We start from the raw sequence: 16,794 nt of genomic DNA, 5'->3' as shown, positions 1-16,794 counted from the left end.
GGAGGGGGATACCAGGCAAGGAACTGCAGGTGGCCGCTAGGAACTGGGAGTGGCCCCTAGTTAACAGCTGGCAAGAAAAGGGGAAGAGGGGGCTCAGTCCTATAACCACAAGGAACTGAATTCTGCCAAGGACCACACGAGCTTGAAAGAGGACTCTGAACTCCAGAAAGAAACTTGTCCCAGCAACATCTTGACTTCAGCTTTGTGAGGCACCGAGCAGAGAGCCCAGTTCAGTTACACCCAGACTTCTGACCTACAGACCCTTTCCCAATTTGGAGGAAGTTTTATCTTTCCCTCCTTAAACTTCCAGGTGGCAGCAACAACAGTCCCAAATGTCTGAAGTGTGGTCAGTGCAGATGCAGAGTTTTGAAACTGGAGCATGAAACAGGAGGGCTAACCACTGTTTGCACATCTTCATGTGCTCTTTTTGGGTCTCCAGAGGCTGTTTTGAGGCTGAGGGGAGAACAGTAGGGATTTCAGGCAGCCTGAGTAGAGGTCAGGTACCTTGGAACATGGGGGAGAAAATATGTTCTGTTCTGCTAGTTGGAGGATTATATTAAATTCAGAGCTCAAATCTTTAAGAGGGAAAGAAATGAATTGAAATGCCATTGGGAACAGGCGGCAGGGTGTTAAGAGGCTGAAATCCATGTGTCATAAAGGATGGTGGTAGGAAATGGAGATGTTCTCATCAGGGAAGAATCGACTCACTGGGGGAGTGGCCATGATCTTCAGGTCACTGAACATGGTATACCAGGGCATGTGCTCACTTTTAGAGCTGGATGGAATTCTTTGATGGGTGGAAAGCTCCAGTGCAAGGGGTGTTCTCCCACAGGCTGGATGACAGCTTTCCAGAGAGGGAGAATTTATTCTTTGAGTGGGAGGCTGGATGAAGACTGGGGATTTAGTCACAACTCCAGGTTTAGAACGCCTTGGAGAGCTTAGAAATATAGATTCACTGGGTCTGGAATGGAGCCTGGGAATCTGTACATTTTTTGAAAAACCTTATCCAAACTTTATCAACAGTTTGGGGACAACAAAGGAAGAATAAACGGAGAATATCTTGCAAATGCATCTAGATGAGGATTCCATTCAGAGCCCCGCAGTTCCCAGCTAGCCTCAGGGTCCTGTATAGGTACACCCCTTCCTTCCCCTCACCTGCCCCATCAGCTGGGGGCCTGTTCCCTTCTCCTCCAGAGGGCCCCAAACATGTCTTGTCTTGGGCTCCCCCAGTTGAGAAAGCCTTGTGTTCCCCAAAGCTGCCCTGAGACAAGGACTTGGGTGCAGCTAGTTTACTTGGGAAGTGATCCCAGCAAATACAGTGAGAAGGAAGTGAGGCAGGGGTGGGACAAAAGCCAATAAAAGTGCATTAATAAGCAGGTCACCTCTGTGAGCAACTGGGGCTCACTCCTGCTGGGGGACTTTTGAGGAACTGTGAAGAGAGTATGTCAGAATTGTGCAGTGGGGGATGCAGAAGCTGGGGTCTTTCATCACAGCTCCTATCCCTGTTGGTTGAGGGGTGCCCCTGGGATGGTAAGTCCCTTGCTCACTGCAGTGTCCATGGGAACTGCCTGCTGCTGCTGCAGGTGAGCTGAACCCATGGTGGGGACAGGGCCGAGGGGTGGGGCATCTGCTGGTCAGCTATAGTTCTCAGTGCTCAACCTAAGCCCTACCCGCCAAGAGCTCATTTCCTCTTCCAGCGTGATTAGCGGCAGGAGCTGTTCCCTATGGAAAGTTCTGACAGCTGCCCCTAGGCCAACCCTGGCCCCAAGAAGTCATGCAAAGTGGATGGAATCAGTATTTTTGACAACCTCCACAGGTGAGTAGGACGGGTGGCCAGACTTGGATACGCAGGTCTAGATGACCCCTGCATTTCCTTCAGCCTGAGATTTAAGGTTTTGCATTGCCCCTTAAATAAGACGAGTTGCCATTTATTGAGCATGAACTCTGATAATCAACTAGTGCAAAGGGTGGAGTCTGCCTTCGAGGCTCTCATGGTGTTGTGGGGCGAGAGGTGCTAAATCCAATAAGTAAGATCTGATATGGGACCTGCTGCAATTAGGGAAAACAAATGTGCTACTAGAAGACTGAGGAGGGAGTGACATTCTGTGGCACAGAAGAGAGGAGGAGAGAGGAAGGGAGTGAGGGAAAAGGACAGGGAGAGAAGGCCTGGCAATGACCTGGAAAAGGTGGAAGAAACAGGTTGTGAAGAGCCTTAAAAGCCCCCCTAAGTCTAAAGTTTGATCTAGAGGGGATACAGAGCCAACAGAAGCTTTTCTCACTTGGGAAGGGAGACAGAGACTGTCCCTGCTCACTAAATACCCATGTCCCACCCCTAGGACTCTAGGTGGAGTCAAGGTGACGTGTACTCCTTGTCTGGGGCAGGTAAGAGAGATGCTTTCTGTCTCTCTCTCGTCCATGTGGCAAGAGGCAAAAGACTTGGAAATGGCAGAATAGAGAGATGAAGGAAGCTTTGGAGAGGGCCTGTGCAGGGAGGCACCTGCCTGGCACTGGGCTGGGCCATGAGAGAGAAACAAACCCTGTGTTAAGCTGTTGTGATCTGGGGGCTTGTTTGTTACTGCCACATAGCCTGTGCTATCCTGACTAACACAAGAGGGCGCTGTAAAAGCGATAGACGGTCATGTGGCATTCACTGCATCTTATTCTCACAACCATCCTGTGACATCGACATTAGGGTTCTAGCTTCACAGACATGATACAGAAGAGCAGAAAAGGCAGAGACTTACCTGAAGTCACCACAGAACAGGGAATCAAACCCAGCTCTACCTGACTCTAAAGTTTACTTACTTCACAGGAGTCCTCAGAGTCTGGCATGTGTGCCACCGGCAGAATGCACGATAACTTTTGGTGATATGTGGATAAAAAAATTAAATTTAATTGGTTTTGAATTTATTGGAATAAATATATAAATTGAACATCAAACCAGTGATTTCACGGCTATGATTTCTTAGGAGGAGGAGACATTTTTCAAAAGTGAGTTGGTTTAGAGTGAGAGAGGTTAAATAAATAAGAGTAGAGCTCCATGTGGATACAGCGAAACCGTGATGATGGTGGGCAGAGGACGGAGGGGGCATGCTGCCCCAGATGGGGGGAGCATCTCATCAAAGGAGTGCGAAGTAACTCGGTTTGCTCTTTAGGAAAAGAACGGAGCCTGGGAGCACTGAAGTGGGAGTCCTGTGTGCTTTCCACTGAACCACGTGGCCCGGGGGCCTCTCAGTTGATCACAAACGCTCTCTCTTGCACAAAACACTAAAGGCTTTAAGTTTCTGGAAACCCGAGGTGTGTGGAAGCAGGGAGAGGGAACAGCGGGAGCCCTTCATGGCTGCCTGTTGACTTGTGAGCAGCCTTGCAGAAGGCCCCTCAATGCATTTTTTTCCTCTGGCCAATACCGGACACACTGTTCCCACTTTTGAGCCCTGGGGAAAAATGTTTCACGTTTTACCAACACAAATATTTTCTTTCTTTCCTCAATGTATAGGCTGAACTTCCAAGTCTCCCTGCCACCCTCTGCCCTTGCCCCGACTATGGAATGTTAAAGCTGATGTTTTCTTCGCAACGCATCTCTGTTTCTGAAAACTTACCTGCAGCATATTTTTGTGGCTCTGCTAATGAGAGGAGAAGTGACACAGAGAAGGCGCCTGTGTTCCTTCAAGGAGCCCATAGACCTGCCATTCAGAGATGGAGTTGAAAGAGCTATTTCATGGCCCAGATGCTGCTGGCCAACAGAGCTTTGTACCCTGAGCTCCGGACACAGCCCTGTCCATCAGGGAGGGGGGCAGCTGGCAAGGAGGCCCCAGCTCACGTTCTCCTTGGGCAAGGCCACGGGGAGAGCTCTGTGCCTCTCTCACCATTGGTCACTGTTGCTGACCCTTGTGTGACCCTCGATGGTTTACAGGGAAACAACCAGTGGGTAGTTAGTTCCTGCTTTTAATTCATTTCTTCATCTGCTCACCAGATACCCCGGGCCAGGCAGCATGCTGGGTCCCAGGGATTCTGCAGTGGCTGAGACAGGCAAGACCCCAGCTGGGAGCGAGCTGATGTCCTCTGGGGGAGGCGGGTGACACATGTCTAACAGAATTTTGGGAAGGGCTATGCACCGTAATCACCACACGCTGCAGCATCTCTGGAGAAGAGAGTTAGACTTCAAAGTTGTAGAGGGGAAACGGATCAACAGCCTCGACTAGATTTTGGAACAGGGAAGGGCTGTGAATTATGCACAAAGGAAACCTGAGTGGGGAGTCAGAGGGAAATGCTTGTGACTTCTCTAAAACTTCTGCAGAGGAGAATGAGGCCTGAGTTTCCAGGCTTGGCTCTGCCCCTACACAGTCTGGGTGGCTTCAGGCAAGTCAATAAACCTCTCTGGGCCTCAGTTTCCCCATCTGACAAATGGGCTAATATACTCAGATCTGCTGACCTCATAGTTTCTTTGGGAAAACAAAGGAGATGCGGTTAAGAGTGAGCGACTTTGCCATGTCAAGTGTGGGAGGGATTTTTGTCACACTTATTGCTGAAGATCATGAGAACTGCTGGTTAATTCTGCTGTGCCCAGCAATCACTTTTTAAAGTCTGTGCATTCCTTTTATGGAGGTGTAATTTACACAGAGTGATGTGCACAGGTTCTAAGTGTCATGATTCTGCCCCCTGGAATGATGACAATCCTTTGACCCCATGTCTACTTCTGTCCTCTCATTGCCTCCTCACATGATCCCAGTGAGGCAGGCAGGCCAAGAGCTACCATTCTCACTGCATGATGACAAGCGGAGGCTCAGAGAGGTTAAGTAACTAGGTCCAGGTCACATGGCCGGTCAGCAGCAGAAGTGGCTTTGAACATGGTGTCTCAGGTGGCCAAACCCATGCTCTTTCCACTCTATCCTATCAACTACTGTGCCCAGATGCAACAAGAGGGACCATTCCTGGTTATGACCCTTTATTTACAAGCCATTATCTTTGTCTTCTCTGCACTGGCCCTGGATGCCGGGATGAGTCCATCAGATGCTTACCGGCACACAGAGGAGACAGACAATGCAGGGAGACACAGGCAGGGGGCTTGTGGGGAGGCGGGCTTGGAGAAGACACTTCCACCAAGCTACACCTGAGCGAGTAGCATGGCTGAGAGCATGCGCCTGGGGCCCTATAGTTGCTAAATGACACTTCTTAGCTGTGTGATTTTAGGCAAGTTACTTAACCTCTCTGTTCTTCAGTTCCTCATCTGGGGAATGGGGTTAATAATAGTAGCTGCTTCTGAGGGTTGTCATGAGGGCTGACTGAGACGGTTCATATAACTTCGCTGCTTCTCCAATCAACCCCGGAAAGTAGGCACTTTTCGTATCCCTAGTTTCCAGATGAGGAAGCTGAGGCACAGAGAGGTGACATAACTTGCCCCTGGTCACACAGGTAGTGTACAGCAAACCCAGGTAAGTCTGGGCTCTTAACCACCTTCCCTATTGTCTTGCATATTGAGGGCGAATGTACCTGTTAGCTGCAATTATGATCTTGAAAGATTCTGCTAGGCAGAGTCAGCAGGAGGAAAGGGCATTCTGGACAGATGACTCTCCCCATGCAAAGGCTGGGTGGACTTTGATAAGAACCCAGTGGTAGCTGGAGAGCAGGGCATATGTGGAGAGGTAGGAACAGCAAGGCTGGAGAAGGGGAAGTATGTTTAATAAGGAAATTGGGGTTAGAATTTCAGGTGGGGGAAGGATTTGGGTGTGGGATGAAGGTGCAGGGCAGGGCTGGGGCAACGAGGCCATTGGACTCAGGTATCACTGCCTGGAGTGGCGGCTTTAAGTCGGTGTGGGCTCCAGCCCCTGAGGAGCCACCACCCACCCACCTGAGATTTCCTGAATTCCAGCTGTCGCTCTGGTTGCTTCTGCAGGCAAAGGAGCCCTTGTGGTCGGAGGGGCCTCTCACGCCTGGGCCAGCACACACACCTCCCTCTCCCAGCACACACACCTCCATTCAGCCCAGGCCCCGCCCCCTGGGGGGGCTGGGGGACAGGGTTGGCTGCCCCCACATTAGTGGGGGCTGCCTGGCGAGGCAGAGAGGTTGATAAGACCAGGACCCCACCAGCCCCCACAACTGTGCTGGTTGCTGCTTGCACTGCCAGAGCCATGGGGGTCGTCGCTGGTGCCAGCCTCGTGCTCTGCGGCCTGCTGCAGCTGCTTCTGGCCCCACACAGCCTTGGCCGCATCCCTGAGTCCAGAGGTGAGGGGGCTCGCATGAGATGGGGGCACTGGGCGAGTGGCCCCTAACCAACAGCCTCGGGGGCTGGGAACTGAGACAAGCAGAGACGAAATGGGATCCAGGATGGGATGGGGGAGGGGCAGGGAGGCAGGGTGGCCAGCAGGCTGGCATGGGAAAAGGGCAGAGATAGTGATGCTGATAAGGGTCAGGGCAAGGATGACCCTCAGCTCTCAGGGACCACACATGCTGCAGGGACTGCAGGTCTCTGGGGGCAGAAGCTACTCAGAGAGCCGGCTGATGTCTGGAGCTGCTCCATGCCCAGGGCTGAACTCATGGCTCTTTGAAGAGTGTGGGTCTGGGGGGCCAAAAGCCCATTTCCCCTTTGCCAGCCCTTCCAAAATTGGGCTCTCTAGGGTCTACACCACCCCTAGAGATCCAGTACTGAATCCTAGAATGCCCAGCTCTTCCTGTACAGATAGGGAAACTGAGGGTAGAGATGGTAGGACCTGTCTAAGACCACACAGTGAGACAGCCCCAGAGCCTTCAGGTTCCTGGTATATGATGTGGCCGATTCCCTCTCTCTGGGCCTCAGTTTACCCATTTGTAGCCTCAGCTAGTAGAGACCGGGGAACCAGCTACAAGGTGATTTCTAAGGTCTCTCAAGGAACTTTGATGCCCAGGGTCCCAGTCTAGGGCACTGTGACTTGGGGATTGGGACAGCCCCACACATCTTCCCTTTCCTGATACTCCGCATCCTTATTTGGGATCGTCCGCTGAGACTCAGCATGAAATGGGGTGGGGAAGGGCCTTTGTACTGAGGCCCTCTTGGCACAGGCCCAGGCCAGTGCCAGCATCATGCAGTAAGTCTTACTCTCCCCACTGAACAGAGGAGAAGACTGAGGCTCAGAGAGGTGGAAAGACCTGCCCAGAGTGGCTGAGCCAGGATTTGAACCCAGGCCCGCCTCATTCTAACCTGTGCACTTCCCAGCATGTGGTGCTGCCTCCCTGGGTGTCTGGAGGGATGTCGCTCCTGGGGGGTGTGTCTTGGGGCCTACCTGCTCAGGCTGCCAACGTGGCCACCAGGAATTCCTTCTCCTTTTCCTTGCCCTGGAAACAAGCCAGTGGCTCTGCTGGGCTCAGGGAAACTGGTTCCACTTTGATGATTTGCTTTGATGCTCAGATGAAAGAGACCATGTTGATGGGCCCAGCCCTGGAGGGCCCACCCTCAGTGCTCTCCTGCCCAGCTAGGAGAAATAGCTGTCCTTTGCTGCTGGCAGCAAGTCTGGGCTGAAGCCTGAAAAGTGTGTTTCAAATGCTGTTGTGTCCTTTGCTGCCCTGCCGAACACTCACCGTGTCCCCAGCCCTATGCTGGGACCCTGCACACATCCTTGCTCATCCCCAAAGGATCCGGGAAGGAAGGGGCTGTCAGCCCATTGTATAGATGAGGTAACTGAGGCTCGGAGAGGTGAAGTGAGCTGCCCAAGGCCAGGATTTGCCCCTCTGTCTTTCCCCTGGGCTGAGCTGTGGGGCCTTTGGCAAGCTGCTTGCCTAAGTGTCCACACACTGGCCCAGGTGGCCCAGCGAGCCCAGCTAAGCCCCCATCCAGTCTGCCTGAGGCCACATATCTAGATCAAAGTAGCCCCTGATGTGCTGCTCCTTTGCCTCTGAGTAACTTCAGGTCCAGCCTCCTGACCTTTGTCCCCTGCTCTTTGTCTTCTCCCTCCTGCCCCCTCCCAGGGCACCTCTGCAGGACGCGGCCCACGGACCTGGTGTTTGTCGTCGACAGCTCTCGCAGCGTGCGGCCTGTGGAATTTGAGAAGGTGAAGGTGTTCCTGTCTCAGGTCATCGAGTCGCTGGACGTGGGACCCAATGCCACCCGGGTGGGTTTGGTCAACTATGCCAGTGCCGTGAAGCAGGAATTCCCGCTGCGGGCCCACAGCTCCAAGGCTGCGCTGCTGCAGGCCGTGCGCCGCATCCAGCCGCTGTCCACCGGCACCATGACTGGTCTGGCCATCCAGTTCACCATCAGCAAGGCCTTCAGCGACGCCGAGGGCGGTCGCACCAGGTCTCCCGACATCAGCAAGGTATGTGCACCTGCCCTGCTGGGAGGCCGCTGTTTGTAGCTCTGCGCTGAGAACTTTGTCTTCATCATCTGCTTTTCATTCTCACAACGCCCTTATGAGGTGGTCATTTTACAGTTGGGGAAACTGAGGGTCAGAGATGTTAGACAGGGGGCTCCAGCTGTAAGTGGTGGTGCTGGGATTTGAACCCACCTTTACCCAGCCTTCTGACCCAGGGACTCACAATTTGGTGAGCACTGGACCTTTGTGGTTTAAATGACATTGACTCCCCAGCCAGCCTGTGCTCTTTGAAGACAGAGCGAGAGAGGTCAGATGTGCATGTGATGGGTAAGGGTATGGGCTCTGCTGTACCACCCTGAGTAAGTTACTTCATCTCACTGTGCCTCAGTTTCCTCCCCTCTAAAATGGGAGTAATGATAACATTTTCTCAAAGGGCTGCTCCGAGGACTGAGTTCATATGCACACGGTGCTCACAACAGTGCTTGGCACCTAAGAAGCCCCATGTCACCATTAGCTGCTTTTTAATTCAATAACCCTTTGAGAGCAGGGGCTCAGAAAAGTGACAGGCTGTGTCCCAGCTCCCCAGTCACTGAGGGCTCCAGACAGAGTGTCGGGCGTTTCACAGGCCTTGTACCCACATTATTGTCTTTTCAGAGCTCAGCACAGGGCTTGCAAGTCCAGGCCAGGTGGCTTCTCCATGGGTGGTCCCCCCACAGGCTCCTGCACTTCCCCACCGCAGCCCTTGTTGATGTCTGAGGAGCCACCATTTCCCTGCGCAGGGCCCCAGCCCCAGGGAGGTGCCCTTTCTCATCCCCCTCCGTACCCCACTCTCTTACACACTGCAGACAAATGAACACAATCCTGCTTGGAGCTGCTATCCCCATTTTACAGATGAGGAAACTGAGGCACGGGGAGCTCGAACAACTTGCCTGGCTAAAAAGCAGTAGAAGTGGTCATACAGACAACAGCATATAATCCCAGCCGTCACCACTGCTCAGAGAATGATGCATCAGGCCTGTTGGTCCTACTCTGTGGGGCACTGACAAGTTCCAACATGAAGTGTTATAGATGGGCTTTATGGTCATGGTGGTTGAGACGATGTGGTAGCCCCAGGCCATCCTAATGGCCTGAGTTGGTGAAGATGACAGTGGTGACTCCCATAGCAGGCACATCTCCAGAGCTAACCAGTTCAATTCAGATTAGACTAGTGGCCGGGGTGGGAGCAAGTGAGGAGAAAGCTCCTCCGGCAGGTGACACAGAGGGGCTGGGGGAGTTGGCACCAGACATTAGGTGTTCAGCCTGGAATTCGCCTGTGGGTGGGTCCAACTAGGTGGATGGAAAGTCTCAAAACTGGTTGCAGGGGACAGTAGGAGACAGTGGGCCACAGGGAAACGTTGCATCCTGTGGCAGTGAATAGTCACAGCTATGTTTTCAGTGCCAGGAGCCCAGGCCAGGGCGTCCAGGGTAACGATACTAAAAATAGGAGTCGCTCCTGCCTGGCTGCTTACCACGAATCATCTCACTCCACCTCACCACAGCTCCCTTGCAGATGAAGAAACTGAGGCTCAGGAAGGTGATTTGTGCCTTATGGAGCTGCCTTCACAACCCAGGCTTGTCTTAACCACTAGACTGAAGGTCACCAGAGCAGGGGCTCAGGCCCCGAGGCTACTGGTGGGGACCCAGGAATCAGAAGCAAACCAGGTCAGAAGAGGAGCAGCAAAGGGGTCTGGAGGCCTCACCCAGACTGGGCAGAGCTGGGAGGACCCTCCAGGCCTCAGCAGACAGGGCAGGGCGGGGAGGACCATGGCTTCAGGGCAGGTGCAGGCAGTGGGTGATGAAGCTCAGCGAAGGGGTCCCCTCTCTCTTCCTCTTCCCAGGGTACAGAACAGGAGTCTTGTGGGAGGGGAGCACACAGATTCTTTTCCTCTCAGGGAGGGGGTACGTGTCATCCTGGGAAGTGGAGGAAGAAAAGGGTGGCGTCTTCCTTCCATTGGTTCCTTGGGCATCTCTGCTGAACGGAACATACAGGGGGAAGAATGGCCAACCGGAGGCCCAGCAGCCATTTGTTAGCCTCGGTCGCCCTCTGGTGGCTAAAGTCAAAACTGCACAGTGTTGGCGCAGGTGTTCGGCCTCAGCACGGAGTACCTGGGCCTTGCATGGGGATTCTCCACCCTCACCGAGCCCCGCCCAAGCCTCATCGAGAGCTCGAGGGGGCACAGTCCAGGCCGCATTCACTCAGGCACGGCTCCCAGTAGCCTCGGTCCTCAGGAAACCCAGTCTGAGGGGGAGACGTGGCCCTACCCTCTGGAGATCACAGAGGCAGGAGACACCAGAGGCCAGAGTCAGACGGGGGAACACACCCCAGTGGTGTCTCCGTCAGAGGAAACCTGTCTCCTCTTTGGCTGGCCAGGTTCTCTTCCCTGGGGAGAAACCCCAGCGGGGAACAGATCCACCTGCACCCGACTGGCGGTATCACCCCAGGCAAGTCACTTCCTCTCCGGGCTTCAGCCTCCTCTTTGCCAGCAGCCCCGTGGGGCTTCCTGGAGTGTCCAGAGAGGCTAGGGAGGGCCCGGTCCTCACACACGCCCCCGCCTGTCGCAGGTGGCCATCGTGGTGACCGACGGGAGGCCCCAGGACAGCGTGCGGGACGTGTCTGCGCGGGCCAGGGCCAGCGGCATCGAGCTCTTCGCCATCGGCGTGGGCCGCGTAGACAAGGCCACGCTGCAGCAGATCGCCAGCGAGCCGCAGGAAGAGCACGTCGACTACGTGGAGAGCTACAGCGTCATCGAGAAGCTGTCCAGGAAGTTCCAGGAGGCCTTCTGCGGTGCGCCGGGCGGCCGGGCGGCCGGGGCTGGGGGGCGGAGCCAGGGCTGTGGGGCGGGGCCGGGGCTGCGGGCGTGGCCGGGGCTGTGGGGCGGGGCCGGGGCCGGGGCGGAGAGAGAAAGAGGCAGCGTCGGGGCGGGGCCTGGGCTGTGGGGCGGGGCCGGGGCTGCGGGCGTGGCCGGGGCTGTGGGGCGGGGCCAGGGCCGGGGCGGAGAGAGAAAGAGGCGGTGTCGGGGCGGGGCCGGGGCTGCGGGCGTGGCGGGGGTTGTGGGGCGGGGCCGGGGCGGAGAGAGAAAGAGGCAGCATCGGGGCGGGGCGGGGGCAGGGGCGGAGCTGAAAGAGACAGCGTCGGGGCGAGGCCGGGACTGGGGGCGTGGCCAGGGCCAGGGCGGAGCTGAAAGAGGCAGCATGGGGCGGGGGCGGGGCCGGGGTTGGGGTCGGTGCCAGGGCAGGGGCGGAGAGAGAAAGAGGCCGCTTCGGGGCAGGGTCGGAGCTGGGGGCGTGGCCGGGGGAAGAGGCCAGAGGCGGAGGCAGAAAGTCAGCATTGGGGGCGGGGTCAGGTCAGAGGGAGGGGCCTGGCAGTGGCAGCGGCCTTTATAGGGCGGGACCGAACTCGTCAACATCAGGGGCGGGGCCAGAGCTGGGGGCGGAGCCTAAGTGGGGTAGGGTGGAACCCAGATCAGACTGAAGTAGGGCCAGCACCAGGGTGGGACCATAGCTAGGGCGGAGCCTGATTCGGGGGCGGATCCCCGGCCCCGGGTTAAAGGAGTTGGGGAGAGGTGTTGTCAGGAGCCGTTTTATGTGGCAGAGTCCCGGCAGGGACCAAGGTGGGGCCGGAACCCAGTAGGAGGAGCGCCTAAAAAAGCCTATACGTGTTTCTATGTCGGGGGTTTGGGGCGTCAAAATTTTCCGTGATGCGGGAGTGTCTGAGCGGCTTGGGCACTGGCAGGAGAAACTTCAGAGTCCTTCTCAGAGGGGAGGTGGGCTTATGTGGGGGAGGGGTCTTTGGGATGTGACCAGCCGGAGGGCCATGTTCTTGAGTAGGACAGGGTGGGGCCAGGGCAGGGACTTTTTCCCATTTGTAATATGGGTCTAAGAAAAGCATGTATGTACCTTATTGTGAAGATTTATCGAGATAATGCAAGGTATAACGCTCAATGCATGGTATTTAACAAATATTTATTTAGCGTCTTCTGTGTGTTGTGCTCTTTCCTGCGTGCGCTGTTCTAGACATTTGGGATACAGCAGTGAACAAAATAGCTTAAAGGCCCTGACCCTATGGCCTTTACTTTTTAGTGGGACTTTTTATTTTTATCACCTTCTTCAGGGGTCGAGGTCCAGGTGCGGTGATTCCGGCCCTGGGCTGAGAGTTAGGCTTCTCTGTTTCCCTGAATGTGTGAGGGGGCCTGGTCTCCATGGTCACTGAGGGGCATCCTGGTTGAGAAATCCAAAACCCCATATTTGTGAGATCTGAGCCTTCCCTTGTCCCCCAGTGGTGTCAGACCTGTGTGCCACAGGAGACCACGACTGTGAGCAGGTGTGCATCAGCTCCCCGGGCTCCTACACCTGTGCCTGCCGTGAGGGCTTCACCCTGAACAGTGATGGCAAGACCTGCAATGGTCAGTGGGAGGGATACAAGCAAACCCTGGGGAGGGTGGGGAGGAGGCGATGGGGCCTTGGCCAGTCCCTGGGAAACCCATCCCTGTATTTTGCCTCTGAACCAATCTTCAAGATAGATAGATGCCTTCTAGAATTTGGTGTCTGCAGAAAGTTTTCTCCTGACTTCTGTCCCTCTTTTTATCACAATGGGTGGTGGAAGGAGTCACATAGTCTTGAACTCAAATCTTGGTGCTACCACTCCTGAGCTGTGTGATTTAACAGCTGTTGGAACTTCAGTTTCCAATGCTGTAAAATGGGGCTAGTAACCTTGGCTTTGTAGAGCGAGTTCTGAGGACAAAATAGGGTGATGCCCAGCACAGAGCTTGGTGTGTGGTGGGTGCCCAGCCAGTGGTTGGGATGGATGATTATGTCCTTAAGCTTCATCCCCTCACATTCCCACCCTCCCCAGTCTGCAGCGGTGGTGGTGGCAGCTCGGCCACTGACCTGGTCTTCCTTATTGATGGATCCAAAAGTGTGCGGCCAGAGAACTTTGAGCTGGTGAAGAAGTTCATCAACCAGATTGTGGACACACTGGATGTGTCAGACAGGCTGGCCCAAGTGGGGCTGGTGCAGTACTCCAGCTCTGTGCGCCAGGAGTTCCCACTGGGTCGCTTCCACACCAAGAAGGACATCAAGGCAGCTGTGAGGAATATGTCCTACATGGAGAAGGGCACCATGACTGGGGCTGCCCTCAAGTACCTCATCGACAATTCCTTCACTGTGTCCAGCGGGGCTAGGCCTGGTGCCCAGAAGGTTGGCATCGTCTTCACTGATGGCCGGAGCCAGGACTACATTAATGATGCTGCCAAGAAGGCCAAGGACCTTGGTAGGTGCTGCTTTCCTGGATCCTGGACACCACTGATGGCCAGGGCAACACATGGGTACAACCACACTGTGGTTTATCTTGGTGTCTTCTGATTAGTGCCCTCGACCCAGGTGAATTTGAATGAGAATTGGTTAGTACAGCTCTCTATTATACTGACGACAAAACTGAGGCCCCAGAAAAGTGAGTGGCTTGTTTTGATGGCCCTTTTGTAGGTGAGGCCTGGAACTTTTCCAGCTGGATGTTTGTTCACAAGAACACACCAACTATTGGAAGGCAACCCTGCTTTGGGACAAGCCTGAGCCTCAGTTTTATCACCTATTAAATGAGGAAAATAATAAGCACCAGATGGATGGTTATGAGGGTTAAATGGAGCTCCCAGTACAGGGAGTCAGTACAGGGTCTGACACATAGTAGAAACTAAATAATTGATTTCCTCATTGTCCTTTTCCCAGGCATTGTGCCTGCAATTCCAGTAGTGGCCACCAGGAGGTGTCTCATGTTGGTTGCCCAGGTATTCCCCAGGAGGCTCAGCCATATGGCTGCCTGTCCCATGGCCCGCCTTACTCATCTTGTTCCTCCTGGCAGGCTTTAAGATGTTTGCTGTGGGTGTGGGCAATGCCGTGGAGGACGAGCTGAGGGAAATCGCCTCAGAGCCCGTGGCAGAGCACTACTTCTACACGGCTGACTTCAAGACCATCAACCAGATCGGCAAGAAGTTGCAGAAGAAGATCTGTGTCGGTGAGTGAGGCCAGGGTTGGCACTGATGGAAGGGGCAGGCGGGACTCTGGGGAATGGGCCCATCCTGGAACTGGGCGTGAGTGGGGAGAAGCAGGGCCTGGGGTGGCACCAAGAGTTGGCAGAACCAGGAGGTGGGCTGGCCAGCACAACTCCCACTACCAGCAAATGTATATTGATTGCTCATTATGTGAATGGCACTGTTCTCAGTGCTCTCTGAATATTAAGTCATTCAACCCTATTTAGTAGGAATATCATTATCTCTCTTTTACAGATGGGAAAACCAAGGCTGGAGGGGTGAAACAACTGTTAAAAAGTAGGGAAGCCAGGATTTGAGCCCTGTTACCTTCCCTGATCCTCCCTGGTGACTTTGCCATTTGGCTTCTAGTGTCTAAAGCCAGATGTGCCTGGGTTTGCATCTTGGCTCAGATGCTGTTGGTCATAGGGAAGTTGTTTCAATTCTTGGATTCTTCATTTGTAAAATGGGGTTAATGACTTCAAACCCCAAGGGCTGGGGTGAGGAGTCACTGAGGTGACAGAGAGACCCCCAACAGTGTCCTGTACATAGGAGGTGCTCAGCACAGGGATACTATCATTGTAGTTCATTGTCGGGGCTCTGAGGGAGTGGGGGTCACCCCTCCATCACTCCTAAGAGTGCTGTTTCAAGGACTGTGTATGTCTCTCTGCTTTCTCAGATCTCCCAGACCTCTCCCTCCCCCAAGACTCCCTAATCCTCATTCTGGGCAGTGACTATTTCCCTTCCCCCTGGACAATCACTCAACAGTTCTTTTCTCTGTCCTTACTTCTTGTCCACTACAGAGGAAGACCCATGTGCCTGCGAATCCCTTGTGAAATTCCAGGCCAAAGTGGAGGGGCTGGTGCAGGCCCTGACCAGGAAACATATCCTTTCCCAGAGGCCTCTGCGGGGCAGGAGAGGAGTGGGGGGCAGGGCACTGTGGGGAGAGGAGGGGGGCAGGGCCCTTCTTGTGGTCAGGTTGTGGCAGGCTCCTTCTCACCTACCTCCTACTGAAGAAGAGCTGGATTCTGGCCAGATAGGCTGGTGCCAGCATTGGTGTAGACGCTGTCAAAAGCAGAGGCTTCTAGAGGGTAAACAGAGAAAGTGAGGCGGAAGCCAAGATCTAGGGACTGGACACGTATACACACAGAGTCCTGGACATGCTCAGGAAAACATAGTGCCCCGTGAACTCCCCATTTTGCATCACGGGGACATGACTAACAACAGCCCCCACTCGCAGATGGGGCTGTACCTCATACAGCCCCCTGCCTCAGTCAGGACTTGGTGGGGGACCCAGCAGGGCTAAATGTGCAACTGAGCAGGGCTGGGCACTCAGGGCTCACAGCAACTTGCTGTGCTTTTTTTGGAAAGCACCATTCTGAGGACAGCAGTTGGATAAGTTTTGACAGAGGGGAGGACACATAGGCACCATGTGGGTGGGTGAGAGAAAGCCCTGGAGGAGGGGCCCTCTGGAGCAACCAGGAAGTGGGGTCATGCTTGTCACTGCTTGGGACAGCCTGCACCTCTCCTTGACTCCGAGTCCACTGGAAGCTGTGAGTAAGAGGCTGGCCATCCTGGAGAACAGAATTGTGTAAGGCTGCCTGTCCCCACCACGGCCTGTCTGTCTTCCACCCAGAGCACAGTTCAGAGAGTCCTGTGTGCATCCTCTGTAGCCCTGAGTTTAGTCTAGCTTTGCCATTTTAGTGAGGGGCATTTGGGAGGGACTGGGCACTGGGATGGTACCAGCCCCCCCAGCCCCTGCCTTCCTGCCAGCCTAGGAGTGGGAGGAGTGTGTCTGAGCATGTCTGTTGGGAATGTGTGACAGTGTTAGGGAGCATGTGTATGTCATGTGTGTGCGCATGTGCCTGAGGGCAGATGTGTGTGTGGGAGCAGGATGGTGTGTGCTTGAGTGAGAACGCAAGGGTGAGTGTGAGAGGGACTGTGTTCGTACGATTTTCCAATCAAAAGCTTAATATATTCCTCCTTTTTTTGGTTAACCCTTTCTTGACTCTGAGTGCTGTGATCTCTTTTCTGATTTCTCTATTCCCTGATGAAAAACAATTAAATGTGATTTAACTAAAGCACTGAATGGGTCCAGAAGCAGTGTGGTTATTTGGGGACCAGGAGAAAGGTTTGATGAGGGCAGCGGGTGATGGGGTGGTGGTAGGGGAGGCAGCAGTGGTGGTGACAGTGATGACAGCGATCACATTAAAACCAGCTCACATTGCTCCTGCCTTTTCAGCCACAAACTCATTTATGTGATCTCATTTCACCCTCTCAGTGACCTACCTAGAGCAGGCTTGAATCATCCCCATTTTATAGGAGGGGAAGCTGAGTGTCTGAATGCTGAAATGACTTGCTCGGCAGTGAGTCATTTGGAGACAGAGCTTGGATCTAGGACTGCAGGACATACAAAGAAAAAGGTGTGGAAGAAAAAGGACAATGGCACCAGC

General features: G+C 54.3%; 1 protein-coding gene across 1 annotated transcript; it reads left to right on the top strand.

The window, feature by feature from the left end:
* The first annotated feature begins 6,128 nt into the window (after positions 1-6,128).
* On the top strand, positions 6,129-16,385 carry MATN1 (matrilin 1). The gene is made up of 8 exons (XM_063105731.1): positions 6,129-6,222; positions 7,939-8,285; positions 10,884-11,106; positions 12,599-12,724; positions 13,174-13,590; positions 14,176-14,328; positions 15,145-15,225; positions 15,887-16,385. Exons 1-8 carry the CDS (start codon positions 6,129-6,131, stop codon positions 15,934-15,936), a joined length of 1,491 nt encoding a protein of 496 aa, XP_062961801.1. The 3' UTR covers positions 15,937-16,385.
* The last annotated feature ends 409 nt before the right edge of the window (positions 16,386-16,794 follow it).

This window comes from Cynocephalus volans, chromosome 8 (genome assembly GCF_027409185.1).
Source record: "Cynocephalus volans isolate mCynVol1 chromosome 8, mCynVol1.pri, whole genome shotgun sequence".
Classification (NCBI taxonomy): Eukaryota; Metazoa; Chordata; class Mammalia; order Dermoptera; family Cynocephalidae; genus Cynocephalus; species Cynocephalus volans.
This window is presented reverse-complemented; position numbering and strand designations above follow the sequence as displayed.

Excerpts from the sequence above, each read along its gene's own strand:
- MATN1 (XM_063105731.1), top strand. The coding sequence starts at position 6,129 with ATGGGGGTCGTCGCTGGTGCCAGCCTCGTGCTCTGCGGCCTGCTGCAG. Across the intron at positions 6,223-7,938 it reads CCGCATCCCTGAGTCCAGAG|GGCACCTCTGCAGGACGCGG; the intron begins GTGAGGGGGCTC and ends GCCCCCTCCCAG. Across the intron at positions 12,725-13,173 it reads TGATGGCAAGACCTGCAATG|TCTGCAGCGGTGGTGGTGGC; the intron begins GTCAGTGGGAGG and ends CACCCTCCCCAG.